This window comes from Cavia porcellus, unplaced genomic scaffold, assembly GCF_034190915.1.
Source record: "Cavia porcellus strain 051 isolate PalLab524CR breed Dunkin Hartley unplaced genomic scaffold, mCavPor4.1 scaffold_3, whole genome shotgun sequence".
In the NCBI taxonomy this organism is placed as follows: Eukaryota; Metazoa; Chordata; class Mammalia; order Rodentia; family Caviidae; genus Cavia; species Cavia porcellus.
The window spans coordinates 88,526,139-88,545,806 of NW_026947486.1; the positions used below are offsets into that span (position 1 = coordinate 88,526,139).

The following is a 19,668-nucleotide window of genomic DNA, read 5'->3' on the forward strand; positions in this document are numbered from 1 at the left end:
AATAACCATTCATTCTCTTTATAATGCAAGGTGGGCGGCAATAGAGAGGAAAGGACAACTGCCTATGGTTCTGCAGCAGAAGAGTAATGGCTGGGATAATGTAACACTTGCATGAATCACATGCTTTAATACACTGAATTAGATGGCCACAGATTTCTAAAAATATCTGTTCCATTTTCTAGAAGTACTTTTTAGATACTTTAAACCTAGAAATTTCCTACAGGCATGACTACATTTTGAAGGTGAGTTAATGATTAGGATTTTGACAACTGTGTCCCCAGAGATCAAAATGACATTCTTTTTGTCACCTCCTTATTAGTTTAATGGAAACAGAGAAATTTATCCTTATCTCTATATCCTGAATTCTTTTACTAACCAAAAAGAAAAGACATTTTAAATGAAAACTTGCCTTCAGTTACACATCTAAAACATTTCTTTGGAAAAACATCCACATGACATTGGCAAAACAGCCACACTTTTAATGAGTAAACATATCCTGGAATTATCATCACTTGGTATAGCAGTATAGTTTTCAGTATCTTTACAGAGAATATTGAGTAATACCTGAAAATGTGGCATGAAATAAGAGGCCTCTGGAAATAAATGGGCTTGCTACTTTCACAGCTAACCTACTTTTCGTCAGGATCTCAACCTCCATTACACATTTCCTCTTCCTCCAACCAGTCACTCAGATGAACAAAATAAAAAGGAATAAACTTTATTACCAACTCAATGAGAAACACAGTTAGCTTGACAGGTTTTTTGTGCAAAGGTGAGCTCTAATGTGATTCTAGTTTCACCTTTAACTTTAAAATTTTAGTGCCTTCAAATATTCCCTGATGAGTAAAAAGTTACTTGTCATCTGATTGATTTCTGACTCTAGAATATCCAAGTTTTTTTTTTTTTAATATTACTATTTCTGTTAAATATGAGCAATAGTCAGGAATAAAATTGAACTACAAAATTTCATTATTTTCCCTTTCTTCCAAGCTTTATTATTTTCCTTTGAAATAGAATGCCATCTCTGGCTCTGTCCATTTATATCATATGTATCCTTTAGATTATAGCTGAAAATACATCCTCACATGAAATCTGTTCAAATATTTTAGCTCACTATAGTTCATGGTCTATTTCCATTGTTGTCTTAGCTTATACCATGAGGGCAATATCCCATTATTACTTTTTCTGTGCTAATCTTCATTTATTTTATGGATGTCATTTTTTTCCCTTGGAAATTTTGAATATCACTTGAAGACATCTTGTTTTGCATATTAAAACTTTTTGCTATAATCCGTATTTAACACAGTAGCAAATATATGCAATAGGCATTGAATAAACATATATCTATAAAATAACAAAAAAATAGGAAAAAGAATCTGAGATAATATCTGGAAACAATGAGCACCATAGCTTTGAAGAAATTTTAGGAGTCATGACTTATGTCACTATTCTCATGCATTTTGTCCCCATATTACATTCACCATAATGTAACACAATTAAGGTGATATCTTACAAAACAGGCAATTCTAAGTAAAAATAGCTTATTGTTTCAACCACCTGATAGTCATAAAATTATTTCCTGAGGCTTTGTTGTCACTATTCAGACAAAACAATGCAGCCTCTCATATGCAAACTATTTATGTAAAAGTGACTTATCAAGTGTTAGGAGCCATTAACTGCAGTTGCATTTTTTTCTATGATACGGCTAGTGCTAAAATGGTTTCAAAACTTCACTGCAATTATATGGTAAGAATGAGTCTTCTTGTCCGTATGGACAGGAGTATTATTAAGTGAAACAAGGATAGAAACTGAAGTTGGAGACTCTTAATATTTCTTAATAGTGACATAGTGAACAGACAATCAAGTGAGCAAATTCTTCTGGGAAACATGCTGGAAAAGGCCACTTTCATTTTTCAATGAGGCTAAAACACTCGATGGTCTATATATGGATAGAGAAGGCACCTTGGCAGGAAGACTTAGACTTAGAGAATTCAAAGGTAATCATAAGTTGGGTTGCTTCACAGCAGTGGCCATTCTTTTGCACTAAGACATTGAGTTTTTACATTATTTTCCTTCCTCCTCTTTCTGTTCCTCTTTTCATGTAACATGCCTATAAATTGTAACATGTTAGTTTTGAATACGATTGAAAGACTTTTGGCCCAGCCAGGACACTGTCGCCGATAAGTCCTCAAGTGGAACCAAGGAGCTCCATCTCCCCCACCCCTAGGAATTTACCTATGGCACCAAAAGAATACCAATGGGTTACCTGTGCATCACTACTACCCCTTAGGTTCCACCCCAAACCTAGGCTACTCATATGCCTACACTCCACGTGTTCCACAGAGAGATGGCCGACCGTGGGGGGAGATGCCGTGCCCCAGGAGCTCAGGGGTGTCTCTCCCTACATTCTCAAAATAAAGGTCATTTATATTTCATACTTCTTATCTTTTCAGCTGCTGCTGGTACCCCAAAGTTCTAATATATGGTTCCCTGACTGGGAACGGCAGAGGAGAGACTCCTGGGGATTTCCCAGTTTGAGTTCCCTGCCATTCACGACCAGGACCAGAATGCATCCTGTATTAATTGCTCACTTCTACACTCGGGAGCTGTAAACTTGTTGCTGCCAGTTCGTAAATAACACCGACCCAACTTACCACAGGTGAGCAACCCCCAGAGATTGCTGCTGGGCCAGGTCCCAGGGGGGTTTTCTCCCCCTTTGCATGGGTTCAAGTGATACTCTCATGTCCTTAGATAGCCCAAGGCAGATTCTTTTGGGACAAGCTGTGTCCACACTGGGGCACTCTCACATCCTTCAGAGCTTTTTAGGTTCTCATGGGCAGAGCTGTTACAAAACCCATGTGAAATCCATTGACATATTTGTGATGGCCAATTATTACAAGTTTTGGAACCATATGATACCAATCGGTCTAGAGTAAAAAGTGACAACTTTAAACTTAGTAGAACACAGTCCATTGCCTCATCTATAACTCCGTGGGCCAGACCCCACACCAAATTTTATCTTGAGGATCACTTCCTGCCTCCCCCCCCAAAAAAAAACCCACACCTATCTATGGCTTATCACACTGACCACAAGTTTACAATACTCTCTCTTTTTTAATGTTTTTTTTTAAATTTTATTTAAGGAGAAAAAGAAAAAAAAAGCAGAGAAAGGGTACAAGTTATACAGATTTACAGAAAAAAATAAACAGTAGGAAATCACTAGTTAATGGATTACATTTTGTCATCTGAGAAATAATTGTTCAAGTTACAAAATTAAAGCTTATAAAGTAGACATTCCAACAGTGAGACTGCAAACAGTTCTGTTCAATGATTCAACAAAACTCAGTAATATCATTATCTATCTTATACACTTAAATATACATGCAGTTATATCATTTAGAGCACTTTCTTTTCCTCTCTTTTGTACAATGACAATTACACATTTTGGGTTTTGTTGCTCCCACAGTCCTTATTACTTTTTTGGAAGATAGTAGAACCAAATGTGACAAAAAAGAACAGTCAGTCAAATCAAAAGGTGGACATAATAGATAATGTAAAAGAATAATACTAGGTCATCAACAATGGTTACCATAATGCATCCCGCTATCTCTAATAGAATTGTCTATATCATTAGTTATAATAAAATTGAACAAAACAGTAAAGAACAAAACCAACAAAACCAAAACATTGGAGACATTATAGGTCTTCAAAAGTAGATAATAGTCAACAAGAATGGGCATCATAATGAATCCCACTATCTTCACAGCCGTTGCCTAAACTTTCGAACCTGGTACTATCAAGCAAAACAGAATTGAGGCAAATCAGTCAAAACAAGATGGTGAGAGCAATACAGGGCTTTAAATCAAGATAATGGAAAGTCAAAGTGGGTTACTATAATATATCCTGCTATTTTTAATTTATTTTTCCCTTAATTAAAAGGATAAAAAAAGTAAATAATAAAATAGAGATTGAGATGAAAGAGGGCATAACAGCAAATCAGCGAAGATCAAAACATAACCATTTAAGCAAAATAGTGTTTCACCACAAGATTATCCCGACATAAAAGTAGTTACCATATTGTCTCTTTCCTTGAAATCTTTGAGTACAACTTCGTATACTGTAGCATCAAATATATCAAAACAATGTAAAACCATTTAAGAGAATGACAGTATTACAGGGTATTTAGAATCGACTAACAGAAAATGAACAATGGTTTCTGTATAATCTCCTTGTCTAGAGAAGGTTTTGCTTTATACTATCATATATAATAAAATCCAGTAAGATACCACCGGTTTAGACCAATGGAGACAGAAGAACAAAAGCTTGATGAGATTTCAAAACAAGATGATACTAAATCAGTATTACCTCTTAAGACGTCATTTTCTCCAAAATAGCGGTTCCTATCATCCAATCTTCTCTGCCCCATTTCTGTTGAGCTCTTTTTCTGTCATTAGTTGTCAGTTTGTCTTCTTCATTTTGTTTTCTGCTCCATTCATTGTGGTCTCTCTGCTGCTACTTCTGGATTCTTCGTATTTTTTCTTTTTTAGAATATCTTGCAGTATTCTCTGTAGAGTTGAATTGGTGTTTGCATATTCCCCTAGTTCCTCTTTTTTTTTTTTTTTTTTTTTTTTTTTTTTGTATTTTTACCGGTACCAGGGATTGAACTCACAACCACAGGCTTGCAAGGCAGGTGCTTATGCTGCTAAGCTAAATCCCCATCCCCCTCCCTAGTTCCTCTTTATCCTGGAAGCACCTTGTTTTTCCATCAATTTCCAGGGATAGTTGTGCAGGATATATCAATCTTGGCTGGAGATTATTATCTTTCAAAGCTTGAATTATTTCCCCCCACGCTGTTCGTGATTTGATGGTTTTTGCCAAGAAGTCTGCTGTAATTCTGATGGGTGTTCCCTTGTAAGTGATCTGTTTCTTGTCTCTGGTGGCTTTTAGTATTCTGTTCTTGTATTGGATTTCTGGAATTTTAATTATTATATGCCTGGGTGTTGCTCTGTTTGGGTTGTAGGTGGCTGGGGTCCTGTATGCTTCATACAAGTGAGTATATTTACCTTTTGCTAAATTAGGAAAATTCTCCTGGATTATTTCTGTGAGTTGCTTTTGTAGTTCATTTGTTTGTGTCCCTACTTCTTCTTTTATATTCTTAATTCTATAGACCCTCTTATCCTCTTCTAGTCTTGTATTATTGCTGTTTGTTTCTTTGTTATTTTTAAGAAGTTTTTCATTTCATGCTCCCATATTACAAATCTGCCCTACAGTTCAGATAATCTGTCCTTAGTTTCTTTCAAGCTGTTATGCTAGTTTTTGATAGACTTTTTACTTTCCTGGTAATCTCTTTGAACCTGCTTCACGTATTCTATGCTTTCTCTATTTTCTCCATTAAACAATTCTGCCCTCTTTTTCTGTTCTTCCATTCCACCATCTGCTTTTTCTTGGGTGGTGCTTAGCATTTCTCTAACTATTCTGCTTATGTCTAGCTTCAGGTCATTAATAACTTCATTCCTGAACTTGTCTATGAGGCTCTCGAGATAGCGCTTTATGTCTATTGGTGCTTTGTCTGCTGTTGCCTCTTTCTCAGGATTGGGGGCCAAGGACCCTTTCTTGTTGCTGCTTCTTCCCATATTCTTTGTTCCTTACATATGCAAGCATATATAGGAGGCACAGCTTCCTTCCCTGTCAGTCACAGTCTGATTGAATTGCCCCTGCTAGGTGTCACCGCCTACTGCAGCACACCAGGAATTTGCAGACCAGGCAGCCTATGTGGGGCCCACCCCTCCAGGTCACCTTCAGGAGCTGGGACCTGGGCTGTGCTAGCCTACTGGGTCTCAGCCAGCAGCGTCACGTGGGCTAGGCACTGCTCACCAATACCACTTGAGAGGGGGATTGGTGACTGAAGTCACTGCAGTGCCCTGTTCCCACAAGTCTGCCTGGTCCCAGAATGTCCTCTGTTGGAGTCTCCTAGACCGTGGAAGAGTCCCAGTTTTCCCTCACTCACCAGAGGTGGATGCACGGCTCCCCACCCATCCCACTCTCAACTCTGTTCACCGATTGCCATTCTCAGAGCTTCCACGCGTCTCTCTTCCTGCCGAGCCGATGCAGACGCAGCCGTGGTGGCGGGAAACCCAAATCACGGCTTCCAATGGTGCGGGCTCCAGCTTCCACGCTGAGGCTTTATCTGTTCCTGTTATAACACCAGGATTGCATTCCTAGTTGGTTTCTCTCAGCCCAGTTCATTCTTGGATCACCGGGGCATATCTCCTCTTGCTTATGATTCCTTACTCAGCAACATTCCTGAATTCTAAGTGGGTCTTTGAGAGAGCCTCTGTAGCTGCTGCTATCTGTCTGCAATGTTCTCCTGGAAGTCCAATTGGGGCTGGAGATTTAGCTCAGTGGCATAAGCACCTGCCTTGAAAGCAGGTGATCGTGAGTTTGGTCCCTGGTACCAGAAAAAAAGAAAAAAAAAAATACTCTCTGTCATGAAGCCTTTGTTTTGGGAATCTGTGTCCTTTCCCCTCCCCACACTTAAAGAGATAATAGCGTCTTTCTTGCAGACCTGCAGAGCTTTCTCAGTGTCTCCTTTCCTCCCTGTTTCCCCTCCCCTCCTCCGTGCACCGACCCATTCCCTGCCGAGATGGTAAAAGTGACCCAAACAATGTTGAGAGTTATGCGCAGGCTGCTTTAACCTCTCAAGTGTGCTCCAGCCCAAACAGTGTTGGGAGATACTACTGCTTTAAGCTTTCATGCTGCCCCCAACTCCACACAGTATCTTAGCTCTCATGCTGTGCTCCAGATCCACATGAGGTCAGCTCTAATGCCGTGCCCTAATCCGCATGCTCCATGAATGGTTCCAGTTTCAGGCTGGGTGCCAACTCTGCCTCCCAGCTCTGTCTCCCCATGCACCGTGGGCCTGCTGCCATCGACACTGACCTGTGTGCATTTCCGGGGGCAGTCCCACCTGCCCCATGCACTATATCCCAGTGTTTGCCCTGCCTTCACACTATGTGCACTGCCCCCACCCTGGGTGTGCCTCACCCAGCCTCAGAGTTTCATCTCACCTTATGCTCTGCTCATCTCCCAAACACAAGTGCTGCTTTAAACCAAAAGCACAGATAAACAGCAGCTCGGTGGCTCACCTCAGAGATGCTATTTTTTACATTCTCAAACCATTTAATCAAGCTTAAATAAGCCGGCAATAGACAAGACTTTGGTTGATAAACAGGAGGTGGCCATCTGGTAATTTTACCAGTCTTATCAATTAAAGCCTTCAATAATCTCCTGTTTGGCAGCTAGGGTTGGAAGGTGTTTGTGAATTTCTTTTGCTGTGGAATGCAGGTGGTACTCTGTGTTGGGCTTACTGCCCATGTTGTACTGTGTTGTCACTGATCACCTGTTTAACAACTAAAATTGGAATGTATTTGTGGATTTCATTGCTGTGAGCCACCAGTGGTATTCTGTGTTGAGCTTACTGCCTATATTATACTACATTGTCACCAATCTTAAAAAAATAATTATAAATGCCTTTTGCTGGGAACAACTAGCTCTTTTCCAAAACAAGGGTTATATGATATATGCAAAACAGCAAAACCAACACTGGGGCACAGCCAAACTTAAACCTTTCCCAGCCTATATGCCTGCTCTAGCTCAGCCCTCCACCAAGCCATAATTAACTATATTCAACTGATATAACAGGCCATCCTCTAAAAATTAAACAGGCCATCCTCTAAAAATCAGATACAGATGGCATTCGACATTTTAATAACATAAAGAGATACTCATATAAGTAAAATGAATAACATGTCAGTTCCTATAATGCTCTGGAACTGTCCTGCTTATGGGAAGTCATTACTAAAATTATAAATAGCCTGTTAATTATATTTGACTCTTGCATACTTACTTAATTCTACAGATAGCTTCTACTGTAGTCCAAATCCCAAACAAAAAGGCAAAACTTAACCTTCAAACCTCATATAGACCTTAATATGGCTTTTTGTGTTTTCAACAACAGAGATAACAATAACACTTGTGACACTTGGCGTTCTGAGACAGGTAAAACCACACAAGTTGGAGCTGCCTGCCCCCCCCCCCCCATGGACCATGCCTCAAATGCAGCAGAAGACACTGGGCAAGAGAGTGCCCCATCCTGGTGTTCCTTTGAGACCTTACCCCAGGGCTACTGGACTGTCCTAGCCACCAGACAGTGGGTAAGTCATCCTAATTTCCAACCCTCTCAGGAAATGCCAACACTGCCAGATTCATCACCAACAGATCTGCTTAAACTTGCTGCTAAAGACTCATGGGGCTCAGGGCCAACAACAGCCCCTGTTATGGGTGTCCATCTCATAGTCCAAGTCCCACTAAAAGCCCCAAGTAAGACATTCTCTATACTTGTGTACCTAGAGGCCATATGTACAGAGTTCTTCCTGAGTTTTCAGGCTGCTATATTAAATCCTCCACCTCTGGGGGTATTAAAGGTCAACCTATGCCATTTACAAACAGGGCCTATTTTGTGCAGGTTCCAGACTGCTTCCCAATCCACCCAGTGGTGCCAAATCTTTCCTCTACCACTCACTCTTCAGTCCTAAATGTAAAAATGCTTTTCATTCCCTTGTGTTTATACAGGCTGACTTAGACACACTGAGGCCTCAACAGCTTACACCTGTTATCACTAGTAAACTCTCCTCAGTGATATAAGACCACCTCCTTCCTTTCTTATTCAACAATTTCTCAGGAAACCCTGGTCAAGTTTGACAGATAAATTTTGCTTTCTCACCTTTGTTTATACTTTTTCAGGATACATAAAAGCCTTTCACACAACCAGGGAGACTGCTGATATACTTGCTAAAGTTCTGTTACAGCAAATCATTCCAAGGGCTACAACCAGGTTACAGCCACCCATACCTGATATTCTTGGCAACCTCAACAGTGAACAAAGTTGCTAGACTGCCATCCTGGTTTCACATCACTCAGGCCAAGCAGTGCCCTCCCAGCCCTAAGTCTGATCATTCTGAGTGGTCATCTCATCTTCTGTCACCCACCTGTCTCTGTTTCACCAAGGTGTCACAGCCACAGTTCACAGGCTAAGTCATGTTTTGTTAACCACTTTGGTTCCTAATTTCTTATGTTCTATTAATGATCATTTTTACAGTAGTACTCCTGACAGTTTCCTAAAGACTCCCACATCATGTGTTAGATCATCTTCATCATGTTCTATGTGACAACTGTCTTAGTTCTTTCTACCCTCAGCTGTTTGGTTAAACGTGACATTCCTGAAAGCCTAGGCCCTTACCTTCCCTATACTGGTACAGCCACCACCTTCTCTGCTCCCCCTATTTTTCCATTTCAACTCCTGGACCAGAGAAAAGTTTTACTCACCTACCCTCTTTACCCTTTAAGATGGGGGAGTAATCACTCATAACTTCACTCCTCCTAACCTCACACTTATTTTTCAGAATTCTGCCTCACCATGACAATGATTCTACCTCAACGTGGTCCTGATATAATGACATGTCTAATCAAAGATACCTTCCCTTTTACCTCACCTGGGTCCTTAAATATGACAGTGCCATGTCTCCTCATAACATCTTGTCTCTTTGTTTTTCCAGTCTAAATTATGTGCATTCACCAGTGAATTTGTCCTGGCTGAAACACCTGGCACCAGCTTCTACATGGGCATCAACCGCCATCCCATTGACTCCCCTAGACCCCAGTACAGCACCCTTTTACAGCAAGAAGCAGTAAAGAGAGAAATCTTCACCCCTTTTCATAATAATAATCATAATATGGGATATGAAAGAGTTTTGGCCCAGACAGGACACTGTAGACAGAAAAGCGTCAGGCGGGACCAAGAAGCTCCATCTTCCCCACCCCTAGGAATTTAGCTATGGCACCAAAAGAATACCAGTGGATTACCTTTGCATCACTAATGCCCCTTAGGTTCCACGCCAAACCTAGGCTACTTATATGCCTACACTCCACGTGTTCCACAGAGAGATCGCTGACCCCAGGGGGAGATGCCACACCCCAGGGGCTCAGGGGTGTCTCTCCCTGCATTCTCAAAAAAAAGTCATTTATATTTCATACTTCTTATCTTTTCAGCCACCACCAGGCCCCGCAGTTCTCTCAATGATATCTTTCTTTAAGTAATAAAGTACACTTCTGTATTGAATTGTAAAAACATATACAGATAAAAAGAATAACAAAACATTCAATATCTAAATTTTACAGTACAGATCTTAGGTAAATATAAGGAAATGAGCCAAGTTTGGCTATATTCTGAAAAAAAAATATTAACGATCTTAGATGCAGGGATAAGCATTGTAATTTTGAAGCACATAATCTGAAGATCAATGACAGAAAATGAAAATTATGAATGTATACTTGCTTAAAATGAAAAAGGTAGATATAATTTAGGCTGGAAGAATTGAAAGCCTCTTGGGAAAAGAAAAGGTGCAGGGAGTAATGTGTGTTAATATTCATGTAATTATTATGCTTGCAGCTCTTACAATCCTTTGTACTTAGATATTAATTTCTAGCACTTCCTATTTCAGGGAGCACACACACACACACACACAGCTGGTAAACTGAGAAGCAGTGTAAAAGAAAGAATGCAAACTGATTGGAAAAGTTAATGCTTACTTCAAATTTTTATACTTTTATTTTTATTTTATTTTCACAGATTCAAAACAATTTAATCTCTGAAACCTCTGTTCTCGATAAAAATAATAGTTTGCATCCCCGAATTGGAAGTTCAAATTACATGATCAGTGATAGTGCACTGTTCAAGGATTATGTTCTAAATTCAAGGAAGAGACTTCATAACTGCCTTTTATAATTAAATCTTTAGAAATAACAACAGATCATGCTTTTGAGATTGTTCTAAATCCTTTTTTAAATGATTTACCTTTCCAACTGGTAAGGACTAGATATAGTATAGTGAATGGCTTTACTTTATGTTTACTAGTATGCAAAAAATAGTCCCACATTTAGCCTCAAAGAGTGGCACAAATTTATTCCTTTTGTCTTTCCATTCCTTTTGCCCCTCCCCCTTGCCTAGCAACTGGTTACTCCAATAAAAGAGTTCTAAGACTTGTAAGCATTTAGTCACTGATTTCATTCAAGTTCAAGTCCCTCTTAGGCATAAGTGAAAATCAAGTTCTCCTGACTAAGTTAGCCTGTGCCAGCATTCATCTTGATATCTGTATCACCTCATGAAAAGCAGTCCTTATCATATTTCTCCATGAGCTATACTGAAAGTGTGTAAGTACATAATTGAGTAAAATTGTTTAATTTCAAGGCAAAGGTCAGTGTGGGTTCATTTGCTATGAAACTAGTACAAGATAAGTAGTATGTGATGGGTAAGCCACAGCACAGGTAAAAACTTGAAAGACATAAATTTAGATGTCAAGAGTGCTAAACCTAAGTGTGTAGATTTTAAAAGAGATTTAAACACAATTTTGAAACAAAGAAAATACATGAAGCCCTGTTTTAAACAGTGGCCTTTATGGATAAGGAACCTTTTATTATAGGTTATGATATGGGCTAAGTTAGAGTTCTGTGAAGAAAAGAAAGTGTTTTTTCTCAGAAGACATTCTAGGACTGTGTACTAGAGTATGAACAGTAGGCTTAATGGGTCACAGATAAGCACACAGTCATGAAAGAACAGTATTTTCTGCCCTATGTGTATGAGGAAAAAAATGCTGGTCATCTAAATATTGTTTGCTAATTTCAGGATATATGAAAATGAAGCAGTTCCACAAGTCAGCTATGGTGAACAATCACATAGCCTGGTGTTTAAAAGGGATTTCATGTGAAAGGGTTATTGGACGAAGAAAATATTTTCTTATGTGTGGGAGGAGAGAGGACATTCTACTTTTTAAAACTGCTATATGTCAGTGATTTCAGTCAATTGCATGTTTAAGATATTTTCTGGTCACTCCATGTTAATATTTATTTACTTATTTATTTATTTATTTTAAAGAGATTGAAACAAACCAGGACATAACAGATCAGATCAGAACAGAACAATGTAAGCAAAACAGTATTTCACTAGAAGACAACCTGTAATTAACAGCAACTACCACGATGTCTCTTTCTTTGAAATAGTTGAGTATAACTTCATATACAATGGTATCAAACATAACAAAATAGTATAAAAACATTCAAGAGAATGAGAGTATTACAGGATTTTCAGAACCGAATGACAGAAATCAAACAATGGCTACTATATTATCTCATTTTCCATAGGAATTTTACTTATACTTTCACAAGTAATATAATGCAATAAGGTACAACATGATAAAGCCAATGGAAACAGAAGAGCAAGAGCATAATAAGACTTCAGAGTAAGATGATATTAAATCAGTACTGGCTATTATAATGATTTGTTCCCCTCAAATTAGCTATTCATACCATCACAGATAATAAAATCAAAAACCCAGGACAAACACATTACAACTGCAATCATAAGAAGGATTCAAAACAATGTAATGGGGAATCATGATTACCCTAAACTCTTATGTACAATTACTATTTTTTACACTAGGGGTACTATAAGGTATTTATACATGTGAGTTTGATTTATTTCACTTACAAGTATGGTCTCAAGTTGCACCAATTTATTATTAACATCTCAGTGTGATTACACTTTCTAGCTGAGTAGCATTCCATTGTATAAAATACCACATCTTTTTTATTCATTCCATATTTGATAGACACTTAGGTTGTTTCCAAGATCTGGCTATTACAAATTGTGCTGCTATAAACATGGGTTCACATATATCACTGTGGTATGATGCTTTCAGTTCTTCTGAGAATATGCCCAGAAGTGGAATAGCTGGGTTGAATGGGACCTCCAATCCCAGATTTTTGAGACATCTCCAGAATGACCTCAATAGTGGTTGCAACAGTCTGCACTCCCACCAACAGGGCAGGAGAGTTCCTTTTTCCCCACAGCCTCTCCAGCATTTGTTGTTGGTAGTTTTGTTGATCCTGACCATTATTTCTGGAGTGAGATGAAATCTCAGTGTTGTTTTAATTTGCATTTCTCTAATGAATAATGATGATGAACATTTTTTCATGTATTTATTTGCCATTTGTATTTCTTCATCTGAGAACTGTGTAATCATCTAAGATGCCCACTTTTGGATGGGTCCTTTAATTTCAGGGATCTGATTTTTTTTTTTTTATTCTTTATATGTTTTAGATAGAAGTCCTTTGTCTGAGGGACAGTCACTAAGATTTTTTTCCCAGTTTGTGGGTTTTCTTTTTCACTATGCTGGAGATTTCTTTTGACATGCAGAAACATTTTAATAAGATGTGATCCCAGGAAGTGATCCATTCTGGGAAGTAGTTCCCATATGGTTTGATTCCTATTCATGAATTCTCTACCTACTCCTATGTCTTAGATGTTTACCTAATTTGTCTTCCAACAGATTTAGTGCTTCTGTTTTAATATTCAGATCTTTGATCCATTTAGGTTTTAGTTTAGTATTTGGTGATAGGCATGGATCTAGTTTTAATTTTCAGCATATGGAAAGCCAGTTTTTCCAGCACCATTTATTAAAGAGATTGTAGTTTTTCCAGTGAACATGTTTGGCTCCTTATCAATGACAAGGTGGTTGAGTGTGCTGGTAGTTGTGGTTGTGTCTTCTAGTCTATTCTATTGATCTTCATATCTATATTTAATCCAGCACCATGCTGATTTCATCAAAGTTGCTTTATATTGTAACTTCGTCAGGGATTGTGATGCCTAGTGCCTTGCCTTTGCTGCTTAGAATTGCCTTTGGCATTCTAGGTCTCTTCTGGTTCTAGATAAGTTTTAGGAGTGATTTCTATAGGTCTAGAGGTATGTTGATGGTATATTCACTGGGATTGCATTGAATCAATATAGCAATTTTAGGAGAATGGTCATTTACACAATGCTTATTCTCCCTACCCATTAACAAAGGATGTCTTTCGATTTTTTGAGATTTTCTTCAATTTCTTTTTTTGGGGTATTATAGCTTTCCCTGTATAGATATTTTACTTCTTTCATCAGATTAATTCCCAAGTATTTAATTGTTTTGGATGCTAGTGTGAAGGGTGTGGCTTTTCTTAGTTCTATCTCCATAATTTTGTTGTTCATGTATAGAAATACTTGATTTTTGAGCCTTGATTTTGTATCCAGCTAAATTGCCGAATTTATTTATTATATCTCGGAGTCTTCCGGTGGAGTTTTGGGGGTCTTCTATGTAGAGTATCATGTCATCTGCAAATAGTGATAATTTAATTTCCTCTTTTCCTATCTTTACCCCTTTTATTTCTCTCACTTGTCTAATTGCTCTGGCTACTATTTCCAGTACTATATTGAATAGGAGCAGTGATAAGTATCACCCTTGTCTTGTGCCTGATTTTAAGGTAAAGGCCTTCAGTTTTTGGCCATTTACTATGATGCTGGCTGTTGGTTTGTCATAGATGGCCTTTATCATATTGTGGTAAAGACCATCTATTTTAATTTTCTGTATGGTTCTTATCACGAATGAGTGCTGGACTTTATCAAAAGCTTTTCCTGCATCTGTAGAGATTATCATATGATTCTTACTTTCTGCTTTATTGATATGATGGATTATGTTTATTGGCTTATGTATGTTGAATCATCCCTGCATGCCTGGGATGAATCCCACTTGGTCATGGTGTATAATCTTCTTGATGATTTGCTGCATCCTATTCACCAATATTTTATTTGAGGATTTTTGCATCTGTGTTCATTTGGGATATTTGCCTGTAGTTCTCTTTTTTAGTTGGCTCTTTTTCACGTTTTGGTACTAGAGTTATATTTGCTTCCAAGAATGACTTAGGAAAAATTGCTTACCTTTCGATTTCATTGAAGAGTTTGAGGACTGTTGGCATTAAGTCTTAAGTCTTCTTTGTATTTCTTGTAAAATCCCGCAGTGAATATGTCTGGGACTGGGCTCTTCTTTGTAGGTATAGTGTTATTCAGCAGTTTTACATCTTCTTGACCCAGCTTTGATACTTCATATGTTTCTAGGAAACTGTCCATTTCTTCTGTGTTTTGAACCTATGAGAGTAGAGGTATTTGAAACAGGTGTTGATGATTTACTGTATTTCTACAGGATCTGTTGTGATGTAGGCTTTTTCGTTCCTTATTGCATGAATTTGAGCTTTTTCCCCCCCTTTTTAAAATAAGGTTGGTTGGAGCTTATGAATTTTATCTATTCTTTCAAGGAACCAACTCTTTGATTCATTGATTCATTGGATTGTTTTCTTAGTCTCTATTGTATTAATTTCTGTTCTGATTTTTATGATTTCCTCCCTTTTTTGGCTTTGGACTTGACTTGCTCTTCTTTTTCTAACGTTTGAAGTGTAGCATCAGGTTGTTTATTTGTATCCGTTTTGTTTTCCTGATTGGGAATTCAGTGCAATAAATCTTCCTCTGAGGATTGCTTTCATTGCATCCCACAGATTATGGTAAATTGTATTTGTATTTTTATATTCTTATAGTTATTGTTTAATGTCTTCTTTAATTTCCCCAGTGACCCACTGATTTCCCAAGAGTGTGTTATTCAATTTCCATGTTTTTGTAGGGTTTTTACAGTTTCTTTTATCATTAATATCTAGTTTCATGGTGCTATGACCTGATAACATGCATGGGATAATTTCAACTCTTTTGCATTTATTTAACTATGTTCTGTGAGTTAGTATGTGGTCTATTTTAGATAATGTCGCATGTACCGCTGAGTAGAATGTATATTCTGATGATGTTGGATGGAACACTGTATGTGTCTATCAAGTCTCTTTGTTCATATGTATGATTCAGTTCTGTTATTTCTTTGCTGATTTTTTCTGTGGTTGATCTGTCCCTTGGACTCAATGGTGTGTTAAGTTCTCCTGTCATAATTGTGTTACTATTAATATGATTTTTCATTTCTATTAATGCATGCTTTGTATAACTGGATGCTCTGGAATTTGGTGCACATATATTTAAGACAGTTATCTCTTCCTCTTGAAGTTTTCCCCTAACCAGCATGTAATAACCTTCTTCATCTCTTAGGATCATTCTTGGTTTGAAATTCACATTATCTGCAAACGGGATAGCTTCCCCAGCTTTTTTTGGGTTTCCCATTGCGTGAGGTATCATTTTCCATCCTTTGACTTTCAGTCTGTGAGTTTCCTTTTGGGTTATATGGGTTTCTGGTAGACAGCATGTGGTTGGATATTGTTTCTTGATCCATTCTGCCAGTCTGTTTCTTTTAATTGATGAATTGAGAACATTTACATTGATGGTTATACCTGTTATATATTGGCTTATTGTTGACTTATTATCTTTCTTCTTTTGAATCTTTATCTTTCCAATCTGTTTAGTTGTCTGTCTTTTTTATTGTTTTGTTTGTTTTTTTTTTCCTATGTGCATCTAAAGTCTCTTTCAGTATTCTTTTCAGGGTTGGCTTGGTGATCACAATGTTATACAGATGTTCTTTGTCATGGAAGTATCTTATTTCTCCATCTATTTTGAAGGACAGTTTTTCTGGGTAAATCAGTCTAGGTTGGAAGTCATTTTCCTTTAGGATCTGAAATACTTCACTCCATGCTCTTCTTGACTTCATTGTTTGTGTTGAGAAGTCGCCTGTGATTCTGATAGGCTTTCCTTTATAGATTATCTGTCTTTTCTCTCTGACAGCTTTGAATATTCTATTTTTATGATTGATTTCTTGGATGGTGATTATCATATGTCTGGGTGTAATTTTGCATTGATAATAGCTATTTGGAGCTCTATATGCTTCACTAATCCTAATGTCAGTTTCCATTCCCAAGTTTGGGAAATTTTCAGCTGTTACTTCCATCAATAGACTCTTGATATCATTTGTGTTCTCCCCTCCTTTTTCATTTATCCCTATCAATTTTATGTTGTTTTTCTTTGAGTCATCTTGCAGTGTTGAATTGTTATTTCCTGATTCCTTGTTATTTTTAAGATCCATTTCCTTTTCTGTTCACTAGCTACAATCTTGTCTTTGAGATCTGAAATTCCATCTTCACTTTCATTGAGGTAGTTTTTACAACATTCAATGTAATTTTTGATTTCCTCTGTATCTCTTTGAATCTGATTTATGTATTCTGTTTGTTTCTTATATTGTTCATTCAGGGACTCTTTATCCTCTGATTTTTAAACTATATCTTCTTTAGATGTGTTCAGCACCTCTGTCATTACTTTTGTGATTTCTTCTTTTACCTGGAAGTTATTTCTCATTTGAATTCCTTTAAAGCTTCCTAGAGTTGCTTCCTTATTCCAGTTACTATTATTTCAGGTATTTCAGGCATATGGTATGTATTTTTTTCTATATACATGGCTCTCAGGCTTTCTTGGATTGGGTTTGAGTTTGCATTTTGGTCTTTTGTTTTGTCATTTTCCTATATTTCCATGTTTCATGTGTTGTTTCAAAGCTTTCCCTGGGCATGTTGGAAATAGTCTCCTATGTTTGGGCTCCTGGGACTCCTCTGGTAGTGTAGCTTCCACCCTGGGCAGTGAGGCTCCTGGATTAAAAGAATGTTGCCAGCCTCATCTCAGGTAGGCCTAAAGCCTCCTCAAGCCTCACAGTTCCCTCCTCTGGCAGCAAAGCTCCCCTGATGGAAAGAAGGCCACCAGGTGTGGTCCAGGCAGGCCCAAATCCCGCTAAGCCCAATCTAGTGTGGTTGCAAGCCCAGCAGGTCCCAAACCAACTACAGCAAGGATCTCATACTCTCCTGGGGATAGGATGTTGTGTAACCATCCACCTCCTTGGGTGTCAAAGCTCCCCTGGCTGATAGAAGGTCACACCTATGGCCTAGGTAGGCCTCATACCTCCTCCACAGTGCTGCTCCCTCCTCCAGGTGGTGGCAGTAGTGCGGGTGCTCTCCAGTCTGAGAGAAGGTCTCAGGCAAGGCGGGAGCAGGTTCCCATGGCTCAACCCAGCTCCCTCCTCTGGGTGGGGCAGCTGCAGCATGCCCTCTGGGCAGAGAGAAGATGGTCAACAAGGCTGGAGCAGGTTCCTGCAGGTGGCTCAGCTCCCTCTTCCAGATGGGGCAGCTAGAGTGTGCTCTCAAGGCAGAGAGAAGGTGGTCCTATTTATTTATTTTTTTAAACAAGTCTTGCAAGCCTGGTGTGGTGGCTCATGCCTGTAATCACAGCACTTGGGAGGCTGAGGCAGGAGGATCATTGCAAGTTCAAGGCCAGCCTGGGCTACAAAGTGACCTCAAGGCCAGCCTGAACTGAACAGTGAGACTCTGTCTCTAAAAGATAAAAAAAAATAAGTCTTTCGGAAGATGTCCCTTCCTCAATAGTGGCAGCTGTGGATAAAAATGGAACCAGGAGTCTGCAACATGATATTAGCATCCAGTATCTCAACTCCATTCCAAAGAATGAGAAGGATGATATGAAGTCCTGGAGACACTGTCATCACATACTGAGACCTCCTTTCAGTCTGCTGACAGCTCTGGAACGACATAAACTGGAGGGCTCATCTGAGAAAACAGGCTCCTTCATTCTGGACCTTTCGAGAACTCTCAATCACCCCTGTGGGCTACCAACAGCTGTTGTGAAAGATATGCTAGCAACAGAGAAATAAATAATTCCCAGTTTCTGGCAGAATATAGGCAGAAAAATTAGGATTCTATTAATGTGTCTAAGACAGTATTTGGCAGTCCTCTGGCAGTGATGGTTAGGGGGGCACAAGAGTTAGCAACTGGGTTACTGAGAAGGGTAGCCATTATACAAGGTTACATATGGCTTTGTCACAAGGCCCTCTGTTCTTTCTACCTAGGAGCCAACAAGTAAGAGCCCCTCCATGCATGTCCACCCTGAGATCAGGAGTAACAATAGAGGTGCCTCCAAGAAACACTAGAATGGGCTGTAACATAAAGCTGGCTGATGTTTCTTTCCTACACAGATGCCTAGGACATCTTGTGGATAATTGGACAAAGCCTAGACCTTTGTTTTTCTGTGTTCTGGGTATACTTGGCTCAAATACTCATTTTTTTAATCTCCTCCACCTCTGAGTTTCAATGGGGATCTCATTACACCTATTGCCTTGCCTCCTCCCCTAGTGTTTGGTTTCCCAGTTACATTATTCTGCCCATCCTCATTTTGCAAAAGTGCTACCACCTAGATCTTCAAGCAAAACACTCAACTGATGGCATAAAGGAGGAAGGAAAAAAAAGCTTTGGAGGACTGCTAAAAATCACACTTACGTTTTCATAAATGATAATCCTTATCATTTTGCACTCTGTTTTGCAGTAGTGTGTCTTTCATGAAGATTGAATAAAGATTTCAAAGACTGAGATCTTGTGATACTTTTAATTGTCACCCTGGAAGCATCTTGAATTTGATTTTCTACCTTTAAGCCAATTAAAGTTTAAATGTGTCAGCATTTCCTAAATAGTTTGGTTGAACATTTATCACTGTTTAAGAATGACTAGCGTTGCATGACATCTGTAGAAACAGCTGTTTATTGTTAGGCCAAGTCCTAAGATGAGGAATTCTTACAAATATTGGAAGGATTTTTCTGAGTCAGATAGGTAAATTAAAGTAAGTTTCATGAAGGCAGACAGGCCAAACTTCATATAATAAAGAAAAGTGTATGAAGGATCAAAGGATCCAGAGGAGACTAAGATGAAAATCCCAGAGCC

The 19,668-nt window shown here is 38.6% G+C and overlaps 1 protein-coding gene across 1 annotated transcript; it reads left to right on the forward strand.

Moving 5' to 3' along the window:
- Window positions 1–17,759: 17,759 nt before the first annotated feature.
- Prr32 (proline rich 32) lies at window positions 17,760–19,038 on the forward strand. Its single transcript, XM_063245579.1, is given in 4 exon segments — window positions 17,760–18,039; window positions 18,307–18,597; window positions 18,600–18,703; window positions 18,706–19,038. Coding segments are annotated over 4 exon segments (1,008 nt in total).
- The last annotated feature ends 630 nt before the right edge of the window (window positions 19,039–19,668 follow it).